The 18,728-nt window shown below is 41.6% G+C and overlaps 1 protein-coding gene across 1 annotated transcript in view; it reads right to left on the bottom strand.

Moving 5' to 3' along the window:
• Nucleotides 1-3,136: 3,136 nt before the first annotated feature.
• SYDE2 (synapse defective 1, Rho GTPase, homolog 2 (C. elegans)) overlaps nt 3,137-18,728 on the bottom strand; it is a 50,524-nt gene continuing 34,932 nt past the window's right edge. The window contains exons 6-8 of the mRNA XM_015410496.1: nt 15,477-15,658; nt 9,260-9,491; nt 3,137-4,024 (exon numbers count right to left, since the gene is read on the bottom strand). Coding sequence (XP_015265982.1) covers nt 3,534-4,024; nt 9,260-9,491; nt 15,477-15,658 — 905 coding nt within the window. The 3' untranslated portion in view covers nt 3,137-3,533. The remainder of the gene's footprint in view (nt 4,025-9,259; nt 9,492-15,476; nt 15,659-18,728) is intronic.

Here is an 18,728-nt window from a genome sequence, read left to right as displayed (position 1 = left end):
TAAGCTATGAGTGCAGATTCCACTTCCAAAAGCAAGTGTTTAATATTTTTTTCAAACAATGACAACCATTTACAAAATACAATCAATTTTTATACTTAATTCAGGTTTTATTCAGAATTAACATGGTTCAAAAATAATTCATAATTCCTGTACATTTACTTAAAAAACACTGATCTATCCATAAAAGCTTCAGGTTAAAATTGATGTTTTCAAACAGTACCATTGTTATTATATTGCCATTATTGTACAGTGTATTTTCCACAAACAGTAATAATAATAAATTAATAAAGGATGCTGGATAAAATGCTGAGACATTTCTTTAGAGGGAAGAAAGGTGGCAAAATCGCGCACAAAAATTCTGTCATCCTATAGTAAATAAATAGCTAAAAACATAATCAGACAATATAAAGCAGGGCAGGGACAAGTTAAATACCACTTACATCAAGTCCATGGGGGGGACGAACAGAAGGTGATAATGAACTAAAACAAGAGAAAATTCAGTCCTATATTATGGAGGATGAATGAGATCCAAAACATTCTTTAAAGATAACTAGCCCCTTCTACACTTAGCTTTATAAACAGAAATCCTTTACAAGTATGACGTGTGTACATTACAAACTCAGTCCACATCTTTTATGAGGCATCTGATTGCATGGCTTGTATTGCTTGGGTCTTATTGCTAGACAGGTGAGGAGTTCAGTTTTCATTGAGACTTGCATAAGAAGAGTGTTTGCTTTGGTTAACTACTAAGGTATCAAACATTTGAGAGTAAATCCAATAAGGGTTTATCACATTCACCCTTTCAAGGGCAGAGTTGAGAAGCGGCCAATACTAATTTAAGACAACTGCCAAGAAAAGCCATACATTTCATTGTGTTCATAACTTTAATTTTCATGGCATTTAAAGAAAAAGGAAAACATTTGAACAAAAGCCTCAAATATTTTCAAGTCTTTAGATATACTTTTTTTTAAAAGGCACTCTCCTTGCTCACATAAACTTAAAAACCCAACCGACTACACCTTAAGAAAATCAATAAAATCCCACTTAGATGAGAGCTATATTTTTTCATACACACACTTTCTGCCTGTATTTCTTTGTACAAGATAGAAAAACACTATGCTGTTTGTATACTGTGGACCCCAGTGAGAGACTGAACTACGAGGGCACAATGTGCCTCTCTTCTAGCCATATTTATGCAGTCTAAGGGGCAGCTCAGATATCAGCCAGAGCGCAGAATGTACATACAGCAGGGCATGACAGCGCTAGGCACACCTCCCCCCCCCCATGTAGAATGTATGCTATGACTGCCATACATCTGATTGAACATCCATTAATGGCACATTGACTGTTTGAGTGGGATGTGCACACAGAGGACCTTGATCATTCTATATGCACACAAGGTATTCCCGTGGATAATCTCCATATGCCACTGTTTGTAACTGTCTATATACCAGGCTGGTGGCTGAGCCTGCCATAACATTCCAGACAACCTCCGCCTTCAAAGTTTGTCTATCCTTTACCAGCAGATTTGAACTCATGAAGGTAGGCTCTAAATAACCATAACACTAAGACTGCAGTCCTATGGACACTTACTAAGGTGCTCCACTGAACTCAGCAATGTTTACTTCTGAGTAAGAACACACTGAAGGTAAGTTGCAGAATACAAACACGGCTCCTACAGTGGTGTAATCTGCTACTTTCTTACAGATAATGGTGTTTCTGTCTGACCAGGTCACACAGATGTCTCCTTTAACATTCCCTGCTGCTCAGCAGTAAGTACATCGCGGCTACTTTTTTCTCTTCAGACAAGAAAGCTATGATGTCATAAGCAACTAAGTCCAGCCAGCATGAGGTATATACATCTCTGTACAGGAAAATATGTGTAGAGGTAAAATCCAAGTGATGACACTCAATAAGGGCCTTAAATACAGAGTGTATCAGCATGTGGTCCTATCAAACACCATTCAGCGTAGGAATCTATAGGCCCACCATATTGAGAATATGGCTTGAAAATTCAAACAGACGGCAAGTCAATCCTCAAATATAGCCTGTTTTTTCCATCTTATTTTTGTATTCTGAACATTCGGCATTAGCAAAATCCAGAGCCTTTGATCATGTAAGAATTACTGCTTGATCCCCTAACAAAATCTGACTGATCTCTGGATAGCTTACAAGTATGTGTATATGGGGGCAACATGCACTTTAAATAATATAAACAGTATAAAATTACTACTTCTGATCAGTGATCATTTTCCTCATCTCCAAAATCTGTCTAGTAATTCCTGTTTGTGGTCTCTTAGCAGAAATTGCACAAATGGCAAAATAGCTTGATAAGCATACCAGGCAAGTTATGATTCTGCGCATTTAAAAAAAAATTATCAGAAAGTGAGCTATAGCCTTCAGGTTCAACAGATGTTCGTCAACTCCCCTCTACTCAAAGACATCCACCCCTTAATTTGGCATCACAAAAATGTACACCTCCATTAGAAGTGGTACTCTTATGCAAATCTAATATGACACTTTTCAAAAATACTTATATAACAAAGGGCTTAATCCATGCCTACCAGAGGTTGTAGAACCTATGTGCAGAGAGATTCCTATGGAGCATACAATAGAAACAACCCTGTCCCTGTGCAAGACTGGTGTTCCCTGACCTAATGGAAAGGGAAGGCCAAACAGGCTTCACATTTCACCTAACAGCCTGGCTCCACACCCACACAATCTATCCATGCATCCTCCAGGAGGATGGAGAAGAAAAAATTGAGTTTGCTATGCCCTGCAAGGATTCTTCCAAGCTTAGGTGTTACACCGATGGGGGACTTGATCAAAGCCCAATGTTTTTGATATATAAATATATACAAAACAAAGTTAGAAAAATATTTCATTTTTGCAGGTTTAAATAATCACTGGAAAGTGTTAATATAAGAATACATTAATATTTGTACAATTAAACTTTTCATATATATATATATATAATATATATAAAGCATTTTCTTTTCATAGCAGCTATTGCATTGCAAGTGAAGAGGTGTCAAAATACGGTAGAACACGACCTACCTACAATTTGTGCTGCAAATTATCACGTAAGCAGCAACAGTAATCCTCCCTTCCAGGAGAACATCCATACCGTGGCTAAACTTTCAGGAACAAGGAGTGCTCTTCCTGTGAAAAGTAGACAGAGGGGATGCCTTGCATATCTTGCATAAACTGTCTAAACTTCATAAGTGCATAGTACCTTAAAGAAGAGGAAGGGAAAATTCTACAGTCATTTTCACTAACATATCACTTCTTGGGGGGGGGCAATCCCTTCTTCAAAACAAGAAGGGGGTGGATGGGAAGAAAACAGCAAAAAGCAACATTGTGTAATCAAAGGCACTAAGCCTACTGGAGGATCATAACCACTGCACAATGCAATTAAAATACAGGCACTCCAACCAAGGTCTGGATCATTCCCCCCCCCCCCAAAAAAAAATCTTGGGACAGAAACTGGGGAAAGGATATACTAACCAGAGACATCGTGCAGAAGATTATTATTAGTAACGAATATTGAGCTTGTTTTTATTGAGTTCCCGTTCCAGGTTTCCTATCAAAGTATCAATGCTTTCCTGCAGGTCTTTGAGGTTTACTCTGTGGTTTACTGAAGAATCCATTGTTTGCATTGCCAAATAGGCCTGAAATGTATGCTCTTTGGACATGCAATTGGGTTGCTCAATTAGCTTATCTGAGCCATCTGCTCTGCTGCCATCATCTCCACTTTCTGCATCTTCTGAGGGGACATCATCATAGTCCGCTTCACTCAGAGCCTCTTTGGGGTTTATGAAGTAGTTCTCCCCACAACCACTCCAGTCTCCAGCATAGCGGTTACTTGAAGGACTATCCAGTCTGGCTGGCCTGGACCTCAGTATCCCTGATATTGCAGTACTGTTCAAGTTCAACATCTGAGGTCGTTGCTTCTTAGGTCTCAGATAGTTCACTGAGGATTGCTGTTCAGGCAATGCAGATTCTTTGGCAGCTGAACGTTGCACTAAAGGACAAAGAACAATTTAAAAATATTAGACGGACCATCAGGTATGAAGAGACATGAACACGGCAACACTGGCCACTATATCTGTCCACTCATATGCTTGGAACATGCATTAAAAACGCATGCATACTTGACAGCCAATACATTCCACTATTTTGGTTTTACTGTAGTCCAGTAATCTTACATGGGCAAGAGTAAGGCCCCAGTTTCAAAACTATCATGCCTTTAAGTCTACACGCAACAGCAGAAGTCTATTAAAATTGAAATGCCTCAATTAACTTTGTAAGTTAATCACAGTCACAATACTGTTCAAATAAAAGCGGAAAAGCTTCCATCTTTCAGGCCTCCCACGCATTCAGCTAGGGAAGAGAAAGCAAGCACAGGAAATGTTAAAATGTAACCAACCATTCTAGAAAGCTGTCTGTTTTGGTTCCAAATGTGTGCAATGCAGGCCAAAGCTTTTCAATTTTTTTTCCTAAGCAGCCATTAAGTCCAACTTGGAGGGGGGGGGGAAATACACTCCACACACATCTGGAATTTTTATTACCTGAACTCATGATTCTACAGCACAAGAAACTAAGAGTCTCCTCTTGTTACCGGCTTCCTATGGTAAATAGCACAAATGTTTTATTGACCAATGGTGCGTGTGTGTTTTGACTGAAAACTGGCTTTGCACCAATGTATATTGTTATTTTTCGTGCATCTACTGCTACACATTTTTTATTTTGTTTCAACAACGTGCTGGCTGCTGCAGGTTATATGAAGGGGACACCTCTATTTCTGTACAGTGATGTAAGGCAAAAGAAAGGGAGAAGGCTTGATAAGGGATGGAGAAAGGAAAGGATTTAACAATGGTCGCATGGAATGTCACAGGTTATTATAATACAGATCAAGCAGGATAATGGCAGGGAGGACAGGAGATGAGTTTCTGTGGCATAGGGACAATAAGAGAGAGACATCATTTTTGCAGATGGACTTTGAGAAACTGAAGGTACTCACAGAAACAGACCAATGCGTTTGAACCTCTTGAATGGTATGTGGGTGATACATGGTTTGCTGTGAACATGCTAAGAATGTGAAGGTAATGTAACTTTGAACACTCTAGCCAGCGAAGACTCTGCTAGCACATTACAGGAGGCAGCAGCTCAAAACACACACACACACCCTTCAACCTCCTTTGTAAAAACATCCTGTAAACTATAAGGAGCTTGTGAACAAATGGTAGAGAAAGTTACTATTTAAGAACATAGCACATGCATATAAAGAGAAGGAAGAAATCTATCTTAGGCTCTAATTGTGAGGATAAAACATCCACGTCTACAGAGTTCAAGCATTTTCACATTACCATCGGACACAGGGTAGAAAAGGGTGAAACCTGTATCTGTAGAATTCCTTCTTGTAGAGATGCATGCATCCACAACCATGCACAGGATTCTATTTCTACAAACTACTTCAAAGTGTTATTAAGTATATTTATTGGCCACTTTTCTACTGGAAGTACCCAAGAGCTATATAACATGAACAATAAAATGTTAAAGAAATGCTTGGATAACAACAATTGCAGCCATATGCCAAAAGGCAAAAATAGCACATAACAAATATGCATATCTTGATTGTCACAAGCCAGGAGGCAATGCAGACAGACATTTGCCATGGCTAAAATGTTCCTACATGATGGAAATGAACTCCTCATTGTAGCCCCAATGTATGCTTTGCCTCTCTACAGCAATGAGTCTTATTGGAGGGATGTGTGTCTTATTAATCCTTAACGGCCCTGCTTTTTTAAAGGAAAAAAAAGCCTGCACATCAACAAAAGCTCTTTTGTTTGGACTGTGGTCTCTTAAGGCGAAGAGGTCATGTGTTAAACCTTAACTGCCAGCTTTGTTACACTTTCCAACTGAACAAGGATCCACGTGTTTTCCATTTATTTTTTTAAAAAATGAGGTGAACTGTGGCATAAACATGGTTATCAAGTTTTCCAAATCTGTAGGAGGATTAATGTTCAAGGGTCCATGCTCTGATTTCAGCTGCTTTCGAGAAACACACCTCACTCCACAATGTTTAATTAAATTCTTGAAGAGCCAAGGGACACTGCATGATATTGTCAGAAGCATCTACAGCAGCGTTTAAATTCTCTCTTATTTAGTCCATAGTTTGCTTCTTTGCACAATCATATATACTTCATGAAGAATTTTCTCTACACAATTTATTATTTGTAATTTGTCCAAATACTGAGCAATTGTAGCTTTCACTGTGAGAACAGCAGATGTGGAATGTATGGCCATATGGCAAAAGAGCATGTCCAACACATAAAAGCCAGCATTATTCAAGAATCTGGGAGACTGGCTTCAAATTCCTGCTCAGCCTCAAGTTCCCCTGGGATGATCATTCTTTATCAGCCTCATAAGAACATTTCTCAGAAAGCACATTCTTTCAGCCTGACCTGCAATACCAGGATATAAGCAGCAGTAACTACAACAGCTCATGAAGCAACAAGACGACGAAAGAAAGGATTGCCAGATGCTCTCAGTTGCAAGGATGAAGTGAGGTGAAAGGACCAAGAAACTATTGAGAGATACTTTCTGAATTTGATATACTATGGTTACAAGGAACACAGTTATGGATCAGGGCTTTTTTTGTAGAAAAAGCCCAGCAGGAACTCATTAGCATAATAGGCCACACCCAACAGCAGAAACTCATTAGCATATTAGGCCACACCCCTGACAGCACAACTCATTGGCATATTAGGCCGCACCCCCATGTTTCCAGAAGTGTGCTCATCCAGCCACACCCACCTTTTGCTTCTTATTCTGTTTACCAAGGGCTTTTTTGTAGCAGGAACTCCTTTGCATGTTAGGCCACACAGCCCTAATGTAGCCAATCCTAATGATTTTCTGCTGTTGGGTGTGGCCTATTATGCTAATGAGTTCCTGCTGGGTGTGGCCAACTTGGAAGCCAGCCGGAACTCCGTTCCTGTGCGTTCCTGCCCAAAAATAGCCCTGGTTATGGTACAATATTAACGACATGCAGTTAAATGTGGACTTCTAGATATTTGAACTTCTAAAGTTTTTCTCTTGCTGGCAAAGATACACCACCACTTTCCTTGGTCCACCACTTTGATGAAGATGAACTTAGGTTAATCCCTGGCTACAGCCACAATGTGGACTAAGAATCATACACATGAATTATTAATAGAGGTGCTGTCATCACAGATGGTTGACTGCCAATCAGGCACTGTAATATCTAGCACCAGTGTACCATTATTCATGCAATACCAATTTCAAAGACTAGGCTGGCTTCCTGTACATGATGTATTTCCAGGGACAGATCTAACATACTGAACTTTTTCCACTCATAATTCTGTTCTGCACTCCCCAATTCTAATATTAATGCTGATGCCTAAGGCCAGAATGGGTGGTAGAGGAGGAACATTTCAAAAGGTGGTTCCAGGTAGGCTTACCAAACGCCGGCGGGGGAAATCTATTTCCTGGCAGGATGCGTGCCGCGGGGGACGGCTGTGCGCGCTGCCCCCGCCGTCGCCAGGATGTGACGCTCCGCGTTACCCTGGCAACGGGACCCAAACAGCCCCGTTGCCAGAGTAACGCGGAGCGTCACATCCTGGCGACGGCGGGTGCAGCGCGCACAGCCGTCCCCCGCGGCACGCATCCTGCCAGGAAATAGATTTCCCCCGCCGGCGTTTGGTAAGCCTAGTTCCAGGACACAACAAAACTTGAACAGTTAACCCTCTATGAAGATTCCATTAATTCTATAGTCCATGCCAATGTTTAGAAAGCAGCAGGCAGGTAGCATAATGGACCTCACCATCTGTCCTCAGGAAGATGCAAACAGACAATGTGACCTGGCAACTCATGTGGCAAAGCTACCATAGAATGTATATGCTTGGTAATATGACTGGTTGTTTGGAGGCTTGGGTATATGGCAGGTATTGGTATTTGGCATGTTATGGTTTGGATCAGATGTCACACATTTTCCAGGACTTATCAAATCCCAAACTTGCCACACTAAGGAATCTGAACTATAAGATTTTAAAAATCTGTTTTATATATCTGTTGCTTGCAAAAGGATGTTTAGTACTTGCTCTAATGATCCATCAGCTTCTCTTCAGGTAGTGCCATTTAAAATGTTTCAAAAGCACCAAATAAATGCTTGTATTAATTAATGCTTATGTGTCAGCTCAAATGAGTCACCAGCCCTATGCATTATGGAAATGGGGAACACATGCTCTGTTTGAGATTTATACATGATTTTATACTGATTTGAGGCTATTATTTGGGCCTATAACTGTTTTTATCCTGATTGTTGTATGACTGGTCTAAGGACTGTAGAAATAAATTGATTGATTGATTGAAGGGGTCATTTCGTAGAAAAAGAGGTGCAGGAGCTCATTAGCATAACTCATTACCATAACTTACTTGCATATGCCACACCCCCTGACATCACCGGAAGTGTGTCACAAGTCAACACCCACCGCTCAGGCTCCACTGGACTGCTTTTGGATTGCTATCGGGGGGGCGTGCAGATCCGTCCCCACAGAGGAGGGAGAGCTTGTACCTGAATAAAACTTGGTCTTAAAGGTGTCAATGGACTGTTTTGGACCAGGGGGCCGGGGTGGCTCTGCAACTTACCTGGCTGCTTCTTGCTCTGACTGAGGGCTGCTGGGAGCAGGGGGTGGGGCTTGTTGCATGTACCCGCCCCCTGGGCTCTTTACTGCCAGAGCTCCACTCCTGTGCGCTCCTGCAGGAAATGACCTCTGATTGATTGAACCTGATTGTAATAAATACGTGTATTTTTTGGTATATTTATATTTATGTTCTTTGTAGAGATATCCAGTTATTTGGCCTCTTAATTTTCATTTCTTTAAGCTTTTGGTTCTTAATTCAAGTTCTCAGGAGTAAGTTTTTTCTCTCCCTTTTGGTTTTTAGAGAAAAGACAACAAAGCCTCATCTATTACTTCTGACTATTGTTTTTAGTGATAACTGTTCTGAAACCTTAGCTCTGCAGGGGCAACTCCAAAACTACATTTGTGCTAACTTCCCAAGAAGCGGCCAGGAGAAAACATCTGAGATGACAGATCTCCCCTATTAATCTGCTACTGTAGCGTGTATTCAATAAGTTATTAACTTATCAAATTTTCTAGGTACATTTCGCTACAGCAGCTTACAGTAAACTGCAAAATAAAGTCAGATTTTCCCCACCTCCTCCAAGGCGTTTTACCTGGCCACAGCTGAAGTAGGTAGTGTAGAACTTCTATATGTTTTTTGAAATCCAAGGCACTAGCAAGCTCTTCAGAATCAGTGAATACTCTGTTGTTATGGTTGGCGGTTTCCTGCCGCTGGCTCAACAATACAGGCCCAAAACAAACAGCTAGGTTCTGGCATGTCATTCTGTTTACTTCATGGTATGAAGCCACCAATTTCAGATGGTCCAACAGCATCCTTAAAGTGGCCTAAAAATAAAAAAGAATCAACTTTGGTTAGCTACAAGCAGGTAAAGACAAGTATCATCATCTTGGAGTACTAATTCTTTTAATGTGGCTACAATATTGACATATATGCATAATGCCAATAGTCAACAGAAGACAACCTCCTGAAAGAATCCTTTGTATGTAAAGCATAACAATACAGAGATCTGGTGTTTTTGCAGCTGCTCTCTGTTCTTGTAACTCATCTCCTAGGGAGGTCTGCCAAAAGGCATTAGTATAAATTGGGTAAATATTCAGTAGTAGAGGTGGGCAAGGGATGGTTTTAGCTGTGAGCTTATAGTAACTTTAATATATTTTACATTTACTATTTAGTTGCCTTCTGAAGTATTATAAAATACTTTGAGCCTCCGGGGGGAAGCCAGGTTTTAAATCAACAGATCAATCCCAAAGGCTGCTTTTACTGGCTTAGCAGGTCATAGGATAGAGTCCCAAATTCCAGAACTATTGCCACTGTGCCAACATTCACTTTAGCCTTGCTGTGACACACGGGATATTTTATAGGGAAGGGGAGATCCTATACTGGCCTTCAAGAGTAAGTGTGTGCACTTGCCCACTATGGAACAGTATGGGCAGAAGGAGCTAGGCTTTACAGATTGAGGGCAGGTTCTAGGAGGAGGCCACAAGCCAGTAAACTATTCCTTTAGAGGGTTAGCCACTGGCAGGGCAAGATGTCCAAAGAGTGAAGTAGAAAGGGTGGACCAGGGAGGCAGGGCTTACTTCTTAAAGGAGCTGGTGTGGAACACTTGGAATAGAAGGAGCCTGTGGTGGGAGGAGACACTGGACCTAGGTCACTGGGCTGACTGTAGGCAGGGCAGGGCAGGGCATCAGATCTCAAGTGGAGTCTGGAAGATGCCGGGGAAAGCCTGAAAGACCAGCACTGCCAGTGAGATGAGTGTCACAGGATGAAGGAACAGCCTGTGAGAAACATAGAGTCCAATGTCCAGATGCTTCTCCTGCCCTACTTGTGATTTGCAACAGAGAGACCTGTGGGGCAGATGGGAACCTGAGAGAGTTTATTACATGGTTTCAAATATACAAAGTATTTTGCATGACCCCCATGTCTAGCCCTGCCACAGCCAACAATGGAGCCCACCCTGTACAACGTAATCTCACTGCCAGACAGCATCACACTCTCAACTGGTACTACGGTAACAGGTAGACCTGCTGCTCACACTTTGCCATAGAGGTTTGTCTCTTCAGCAACAGAAATTGCTGAAGCAAAAATTAGAGAAACACATAAATTAGAGTTTCCACATGTACGTAACTTTCCGATTCCGGCCAAAGCTTCTATGACACTCATTCTGTAAGTAATTTCAGTTGTGTTAATAACTGCAAACCAGGCCCATAGCTACAGTGGGGCATCTTGGGGCTAGGCCCCCCAACTTACTGGCAAGGCCCCATGACTTCCCATCCAGCCCAGAGCGTCACGGCCTTCTCTTCCCAGGAGAGGCAGCTCCAGCTGAGGGACTCTGGGGGAGGAGGCAGGCTAGATGTTTGCAACGGAAGGAAGACTCCGACTTGCCGGCAGCAGAGAGGAGATCAGCGCAGCACAGGACTCCTGCCCCCTGTTTTCTTTAATTAAATTACCTTTGATTAGCTAGTGCCCCCTAAGACATTTAAATGCCCGCCGACTTAAAAAATCCTGGCTCTGGGCCTGCTGCAAATATGTGCAAATGTTTCAGAAACAAACTTGCAGTCCCACTCTCACCAGGCAGCAGAGTTCATCATTTTCATGTAGTGCCTTACAAAAATCACAGCATAAGAACATAAGAGCCTGCTGGATCAGACCAGTGGTCCATCTAGTTCAGCATCCTGTTTCACACCATGGCCAACCAGTTACTCTGGACGATCAGCAACAGGTAGGATTGTCAGGTCCCCTCTGGCCACCAGCAGGGGATGGGGGCAGGGTTGCCAGATCCAGGTTGGGAAATTCCAGGAGATTAGGGAATGGAGCCTGGGGAGGACAGTGGCCACAGTGGAGTACAATGCCATAGAGTCCACTCTCCAAAGCTTCCATTTTCTCCAGGGGAACTGATCTCTGACGTAAGGTGTAATCCCTGGGGATCCCCAGGTCCCAGCTGGAGGCTGGCAACCCTAGCAACAGGGGATAGAGGCCAATGCCCTTCCCTGCTACTACTATCAGCACTGGATATGGAACTTCTCTTCAGTCACCATGGCTAGTAGCCACTGACAGACCCTCTTCCCTATTAAACTGTCTAACCCACTTTTAAAGCTATCTATACTTATGGCCATCACTACCAACTTTGGCAGTGAATTCCACAGTTCAATTACCTGTGGAGTAAAGAAGTATTTGCTTTTGTCTGTTCTGAACCTATTCCTCCAAGTTTTAGTTCGGAGGGGGCAGATCCTCCTAGGCCCTTTCTGCACACCATGCATAATTTTATAAATTCCTATCATGTCTACCCTTAGCCATCTTTTTTCTAGACTGAAGAGTTCCAGTCATCTGGCACAGAGGCCTAATTTAGCAACAAGTTAAATACTTGCCAGTAGGATCAACAATTTCATAAATGAGTTCTGTTAGATCGCCGCTAACAAAGAGCCGGAGAGTGATTTCAACAATAGTGATCAGCTTTATTGTAGGTACGACAAAGCGCTTGAAAGAAGTCATAACCAGAACAGCTTAACATTGGGAGCTAGGCTCCTTTTAAACATTCCTGGGCTAAAGTAGCCACACCTATTTACAATAAACAACCAATGAGGTTGTGCAGATAACGTCCAATGAAAGTTCTTCCCTCGCAGGGAATTGTACGGTTCTGATTGGTCGCTGTTGTGGAGCGACCAATAGCAAGTTGGCTCGGAGGAGCCTTCCTCTGGCTCGTGCTTATCATGGAGTTAATGCGGCGATTCATGTAAGCCTTTTCGAATACACCACAAGTTCTTTAAGAACCCTTGGGTATATGTCATCTGGAACCTACAGGCTTTATGACTTTCAGTTTGCAAAGTAATGCTAGAACATCCTCTCTAGTTATCCCAATTTGACTCAGTTCTTTAGACACCCTTCCTAAAAACAGCAGCTCCAGCATGGGTATGTGCCCCACCTTTTCCACAATGAAAACGAATGCAAAAAAATCATTTAATTTATCTGCCATCTTCCCATCTTCCTTAAGCAATCCTTTCATACTCTTGTATTCCAAAGGCCCAACCACCTCCCTGGCCAATTTCCTGCTCCTGATGAAGAAGAAACTCATTTTTTTTGCCTTAATGTTTTTCACCATCCACTCTTCAAATCACCTTTTTGCTTGCCTTATTGTCAACTTGCTTTTCTTTTCTTTTTTGCCAGACCTTGAGGTCTTTCTGTTCACCTTGACCAGGGCAATCTTCCACTTTTGAAAATAAGCCTTTTTTGCTTTTTATGGCTTCCTTGACTTCCTTGATAGTCAAACATAATTCTATACTTTTTTCTTGAATACACCCATCTCAGTAGTTCTTCAGTGCAAAGTAAATAATACTAAAATAAATAAATTTAAGTTCAAATTATACCTCAACTGTAAAGCAATGGGAAATAAATTTGGTATTGGTTAAAACAAATTAATCTGGTTCTATAATGTATGTTCAACTCAAAGGCAATATTTTATTCACATGTTTACTCAGAAGTCACTCCTGTTGATTTCAGTTAAATTCGCTTCTAAGGATGCATGCTTAAGATTGAAATGAAAGCAGAGGGGTATGGAAAGGGTAAGACACGGAAGAAAAATAAACAGACTTTTTTGTAAGACTACAGTGTTAAGTCATTACATCTGGAAATAAAAATACCTCTGTACAGTTGCTTGCCTATAAAGCAGAAAAGCTATTTCATTGCATTGGAGCACTCTTTGACTGAAGAATAGAACTCCATATTGCAATCCAGTATGTGCCAACTATATGTGACGTTAAGTGAAGCAGTGGTTTTTAGTTACAGAAGCTCAAAAGTTATAGTTGCGTTGGGAGGGGGGAGATCACCATATGCTGGCTTATCCAAATCAATACAATTATTTATACTAAGACAGTCAAAATGAACACAATTGTTGATTGATTATTAAATATTCACTGTGCAAGCCTCTCCTTTGTTTTCAGCCACTGACATTTTACAGCTATTGCACAATCCCATAAATTTCACAAAGTATGACCAACATCTGAGCACTAATTGCTTACTATTCAAAAATGATCACTGTACTGGCCAAAACTAGGGCTGCCAAGTCCCCCCGGGGGGCGGATTTCCCCCCGCTTTGGAGGCCCGATTTCCGCCGCCGCGAAATCAGGCCCCTGGGGAAACCCCACCCCGGCGTGCACATCACCCGGAGGTGACGTGATGATGCCGGGCACACTGGGGGCGGGGCCACAGCCATCTGAGGGGAAACTCTTGCGTGCGCACGAGCACGCAAGAGACACCATCCGGGAGCCCCCCACCGCGGGGCGAAAATGACTTGGCAACCCTAGCCAAAACCTATCTGCCTGACAAAGGTTCAAATCTGAACGTACATTTACAGTTCGGCAGGGCCTGTAAAATGGAGTGAGTGTGCCCTGGAACATCGTCTGGTCTGAAATTTTAGAACACCCTCGGGCCTGAGATTCCGCTGGACGCTACCCCTATCGTTGGATGGGATTTGGATTACCGCCATTTCTGTTGGGTTAACTGCAACTGGTGCTGTTTTAACTGGTATGGTATTTATTAATTGTTTTAACTTGGTTGTTTATGCCATTTTAATGTTGTTAGCCGCCTTGAGCCAGATATCTGGAAAGGCGGAATATAAATATAAACAATAAATAAATAAATACATAAATAAATAAAACACATGCACACATGGCTGGAATTTTGCTTTCTGGTTTCTAATGAAAAAGAGGCAAGTCATGGTTCCGATTAAAATCCACTTATCTCTTTGGCAATGAGAACAATCATTCCTTTTTAAAGCAGATCACTAGTTGGATAACAACTGGGGAACTCCAAGAGAGAAGTGATTGCTTAGTAGCTGTTCTTGATTACTGCAAATATCCATTGCTACTTACTGCCACACTGACTGTATAGGTACAGCTTTATTCAGAAATCTGCACTCTCTATTACCCTTCATTTATATTATTTAGATATTAAGTTTGAGGGATTTCCTACAGTTTATGGAACTATGAGAAATTATATAAAGGTTAAAGACAATTAAACTATAACCTCTATACCTGCACACCAGAATTTGAGGTCATCCAAGAAAATTGAATGACAACAGAAATCACAGGTCTTCATTCAACAAGCACATAACTAATAACACTACTTAAAATGCTTGGAACACAGCTGCTCTGCAATCATTACAACTGTCTGGAAACTAGCCAAGTATTACCATGCCTGTGCTACCAATCAGGGTATCCATAAAGGCCTACAGGGTTTACCTTCTCAATGTTCGGCTTGCTCAAGGCAACACAATTTGTAGCTGAAGTGATATCTGAACTGAAGACTCAGCCCATCACTCTTGCTCTTTAGCAGCGACAGGGCTGTTTTCTTTGCCACAGGCTGTGGTGATGGAATTCCGGTATTTAAATGCACACTCTTGTGTTTACCAGATGCTTGAGACTAACAGGAGCTGACACCATCACACCCTGCTAGAGAGCTTTACTGAGACATTTGACTAAGTATTGCTAGAGTACAGACCTCTGGCATGGCAACTATTATGCTCTTACAAAAAAAAAAGACTCACAAACTAGTGCATTGCTGCTTCATATGAGATAAAAAAAATAAATGTGTAGGAGAAGGATGCCAGCAGATACCATCTAACATTAGAGAAACTCAACAGTACAGAGATGAAAATGGTTGAGAATAAGTCACTGGACCACTTATGGCCCCACCCTGCAACAACTTTTGCAATCATCCTGGGGTACGGTTTATGCACAATTTAATACAAACTTAAACAAACAAGCCCAAGACCTATTAGACATGTGTAACTATCCATAGAGGCCTTCAGGGTTTACCTTCTCAATGTCCGGCAGGCAATCCAAGAGGGACACTGTGTGCTCAGAATCACTAGGGTCATTATCACATCCATTTGTTGTCATTTTCAATGGGTTTTTCACCATGGCATCCAATACTGCTTCATAGAGTTGTTTGGTTATCAAGGGGGAAGGCAGTTCTCTTAAATAATCCTTGAGGACACCTTAATGAGATGCAGAAGAAGTACAATGTATGAACTGCAAAGTTAGCAGACGACTCAATGTGTATGCTGGGAACATATGATCAAAGCAGAAAGTCCTCAAACTGCTTACCATACAAGCACAGAAGCAACTGATTTAACATATGTCAAATCACCCTTTAATTTCAACCACTGAAATGGCACTCAAGGCTTTTGGAAGTTCAAAAGTAACAAAATATTTTATTCAACATAGAGAAGGAAAGATCAGGTGGAATCAGGAGTAAAATTTCTGAGGTAACTCAAATAAATAACTCTGAGGTAAAATCAGTAGATGCAGACTACAGTTCATCTCCTTCAGGTTAATGAGAGTTTCTTAAGCTATTCACAGTGACTAAAAATCTTTATGATGAGGGGCTTTTATTTCAGTGTTTCCCAAACACTCCAGTACACTTTCTTTGAGTATACATTTACTCTTTTGGTTTCTGGAAGGCTGGGACACTCTATCCAGTTCCCAAACCCCTTCTCTAAACACATCAGTGCTCTTCTTGAGTTTTAACTGACTCTTAAGATTTCACAAGGCAGTCTCTAGCCACACCAGACCAGTGATCTCTCCACTCTTCAGAGCTATCTCCATGTTTTGACTGGGTAGGGAAATTCTTCTTTCATTAGAAGATCTATCCCCTTTCCTTGGCCCGAATGGGAGTCTTTGTTTAACTACCCACTCTTTCTTGCCAACTTCTCCAGTACTCCATCTGTGTTAACCTGCTCTCAGTCAGGGCCAAATTCAGACACTGTCAGTACTTGACTCTTTCTTAGCTGAAATCAGACTGAACTTCTTCTCAGCATTCAGCTCTCAAGCCTTTCTCTGCTTAGCTAATGCTAACCAATCAGATTCCTTGGAGCAGCCCGTCACTCAAGGCTCTCTGGTTCTGTGAAGAATTAACCCTTCACAGCCCTTTACCTTTGTATAGCACTTCTAAGCTTTTAAAAGTACAGTCCATCACAAATGCCGATTCTCACATCTGAAAACAATTAGTTGTTGTGATTATACATTCAGTGTGATTGCCAACATGAAGAACACCTAAGCAATGAATCAGGAGCAGTTGTCACAGCATTATGCCACCTTTAGTCTTCAATAGCCATGTTTTATTAATGTAGCTAGTCTGCTACATCAGTTATCACTATTAATGGATGCAAATTTTCCTTTTTACCAGTTCAAATCTCTCCACCATAAATATTCAGCAAAATTTATTTATTTATTGCAGTTATAGTCTGCCTATCTTAATGAGACTAAAAGCATAATACAGGGTACACATAACTGATAACAGTCCATACAAAGAGCTATCTAATAAACATGCTGTATGTCAATACAATCAATAGGAGGAACCAACAAATAAGCAATGTACTAGGACTAAGATTACCAAAATCTGAATGAGTTTAGAATATTAGGCATGATGCAGAGTGTGGATATAATGAAGAAAAATAGTATTATATCAGTAGAAAACAATGAAATGACAAAAGGGTAACACATGCAGCAAGCTGATCATAATATGTCCTGTACATAATAAGTGGTATAATCCACAGTCTTTTCCCTTTGTAGCATGCCCTCCTGAACTGTTCTCTTTTAGTATAACCCTATTACCTTTATAGAAAAGCTCTCCTGAACGACTTGCATAATTTTTGGAATGACAGGAGAGTGGAGCAATTCTGGGAAGCCATTCCACAAGGAGGTGGCCATAACAGAGAAAGCATGTGAACATGCAGTTGTTGCATTTGCATGGTGGCACCTCCAGAGCCCCTGAACAGATGAGCAGAGCTGTCATGGCGGAACATAGGAGGAGAGACAGTTCTGTAGATATGAAAGTCTAAGGCCATGCAAGACTTTGTATGTGATAGGCAATACCTTGATTTGAACCCGGTAGCTGATGAGCAGTGACTGCGGAGGGGGTGTAATGTGCATACTCCACCTAGCTTCTGATAATAGCTGAGCTGGAGTCCCTGGGTTGTCTTCAAGGACTGACCCATGTGCAGTGTGGCGTGGATCCATGTGGTTAGACTGGCTGAGTCAAGGTAGGGGGCCAAATCTTAACATGTGAATTCTACTGAGTTACGTTCTACAGTAACAGAATTCTAGTTACTTTAGAACTGATAACTAGGAAATAAGGCTTGTTAGGACAACATGCTCTTTTCACTTCTCTGCTGATCCTTATCCCCTCTTTCATTCTCATTCTTCACTGTTTCACTCCAGCTTGCCATTCTTCACATTAACAGATATAAATACCAAATTTCTCCTGCAGATTTCTAGACTCCTTTCAGAAGTAAAAGCCACAGAAGGAAGTACTTCTTCACCCAAAGAGTGATTAACACTTGGAATTCACTGCCACAGGAAGTGGTGGCGGCTACAAGCATGGACAGCTTCAAAAGGGAATTAGATAAGCATATGGAGCAGAGGTCCATCAGTGGCTATTAGCCACAAGGTATAGATAGGGACTCTGGGGCAAGTGATGCTCTGTCATCTTGGTGCTTGGGGGGGTCAACAGTGGGGGGGCTTCTAATGTCCTGGCCCCACTGGTGGACCTCTTGATGGCACTGGTATTTCTGCCTGCCATTGCCTCCCAGACCTGCACAGATGCCAGCTGGGTCCAAGGCAAACCCCTGAGGCGCTGGCAGTGCCGCTGAAGCTCAGCTTGCTCCTTATGTGTCTAGCCAAGTACAACTCTCATCTCTGCCCCACCCCCACCCAGTTTTCTTTGGCAGCATGCCAGTATCTTCAGAGGTAGATGCTTTCAACGTTGCTTCATTTTGGCCTTAAGAATCACATAAATCGGTGCTTTGAACACCAACATTGTTAATGTTCTACCACTCTAGGTTTTATGTCCTTGAGAGAAAACAGCAAATGTATAATAATTAGAGTACATGCTTATTTCACCACAATCCAGCTGTTATGGCCTGTAACAAAAAATCCCATGTGGATAGATGTTTTACAAAATACCATCACATGCTTATGAAAAACTAATTTAATCACAAATGCTGCCCATTTTGTTCCACAGAACTTGCAATCCCATGTATTTCAAGCCAAGCAATAACATACTTG

The sequence above is a fragment of the Gekko japonicus genome, unplaced genomic scaffold, assembly GCF_001447785.1.
Source record: "Gekko japonicus isolate JY-2015 unplaced genomic scaffold, Gekko_japonicus_V1.1 scaffold2418, whole genome shotgun sequence".
Lineage (NCBI taxonomy): Eukaryota > Metazoa > Chordata > Lepidosauria > Squamata > Gekkonidae > Gekko > Gekko japonicus.
This window is presented reverse-complemented; position numbering and strand designations above follow the sequence as displayed.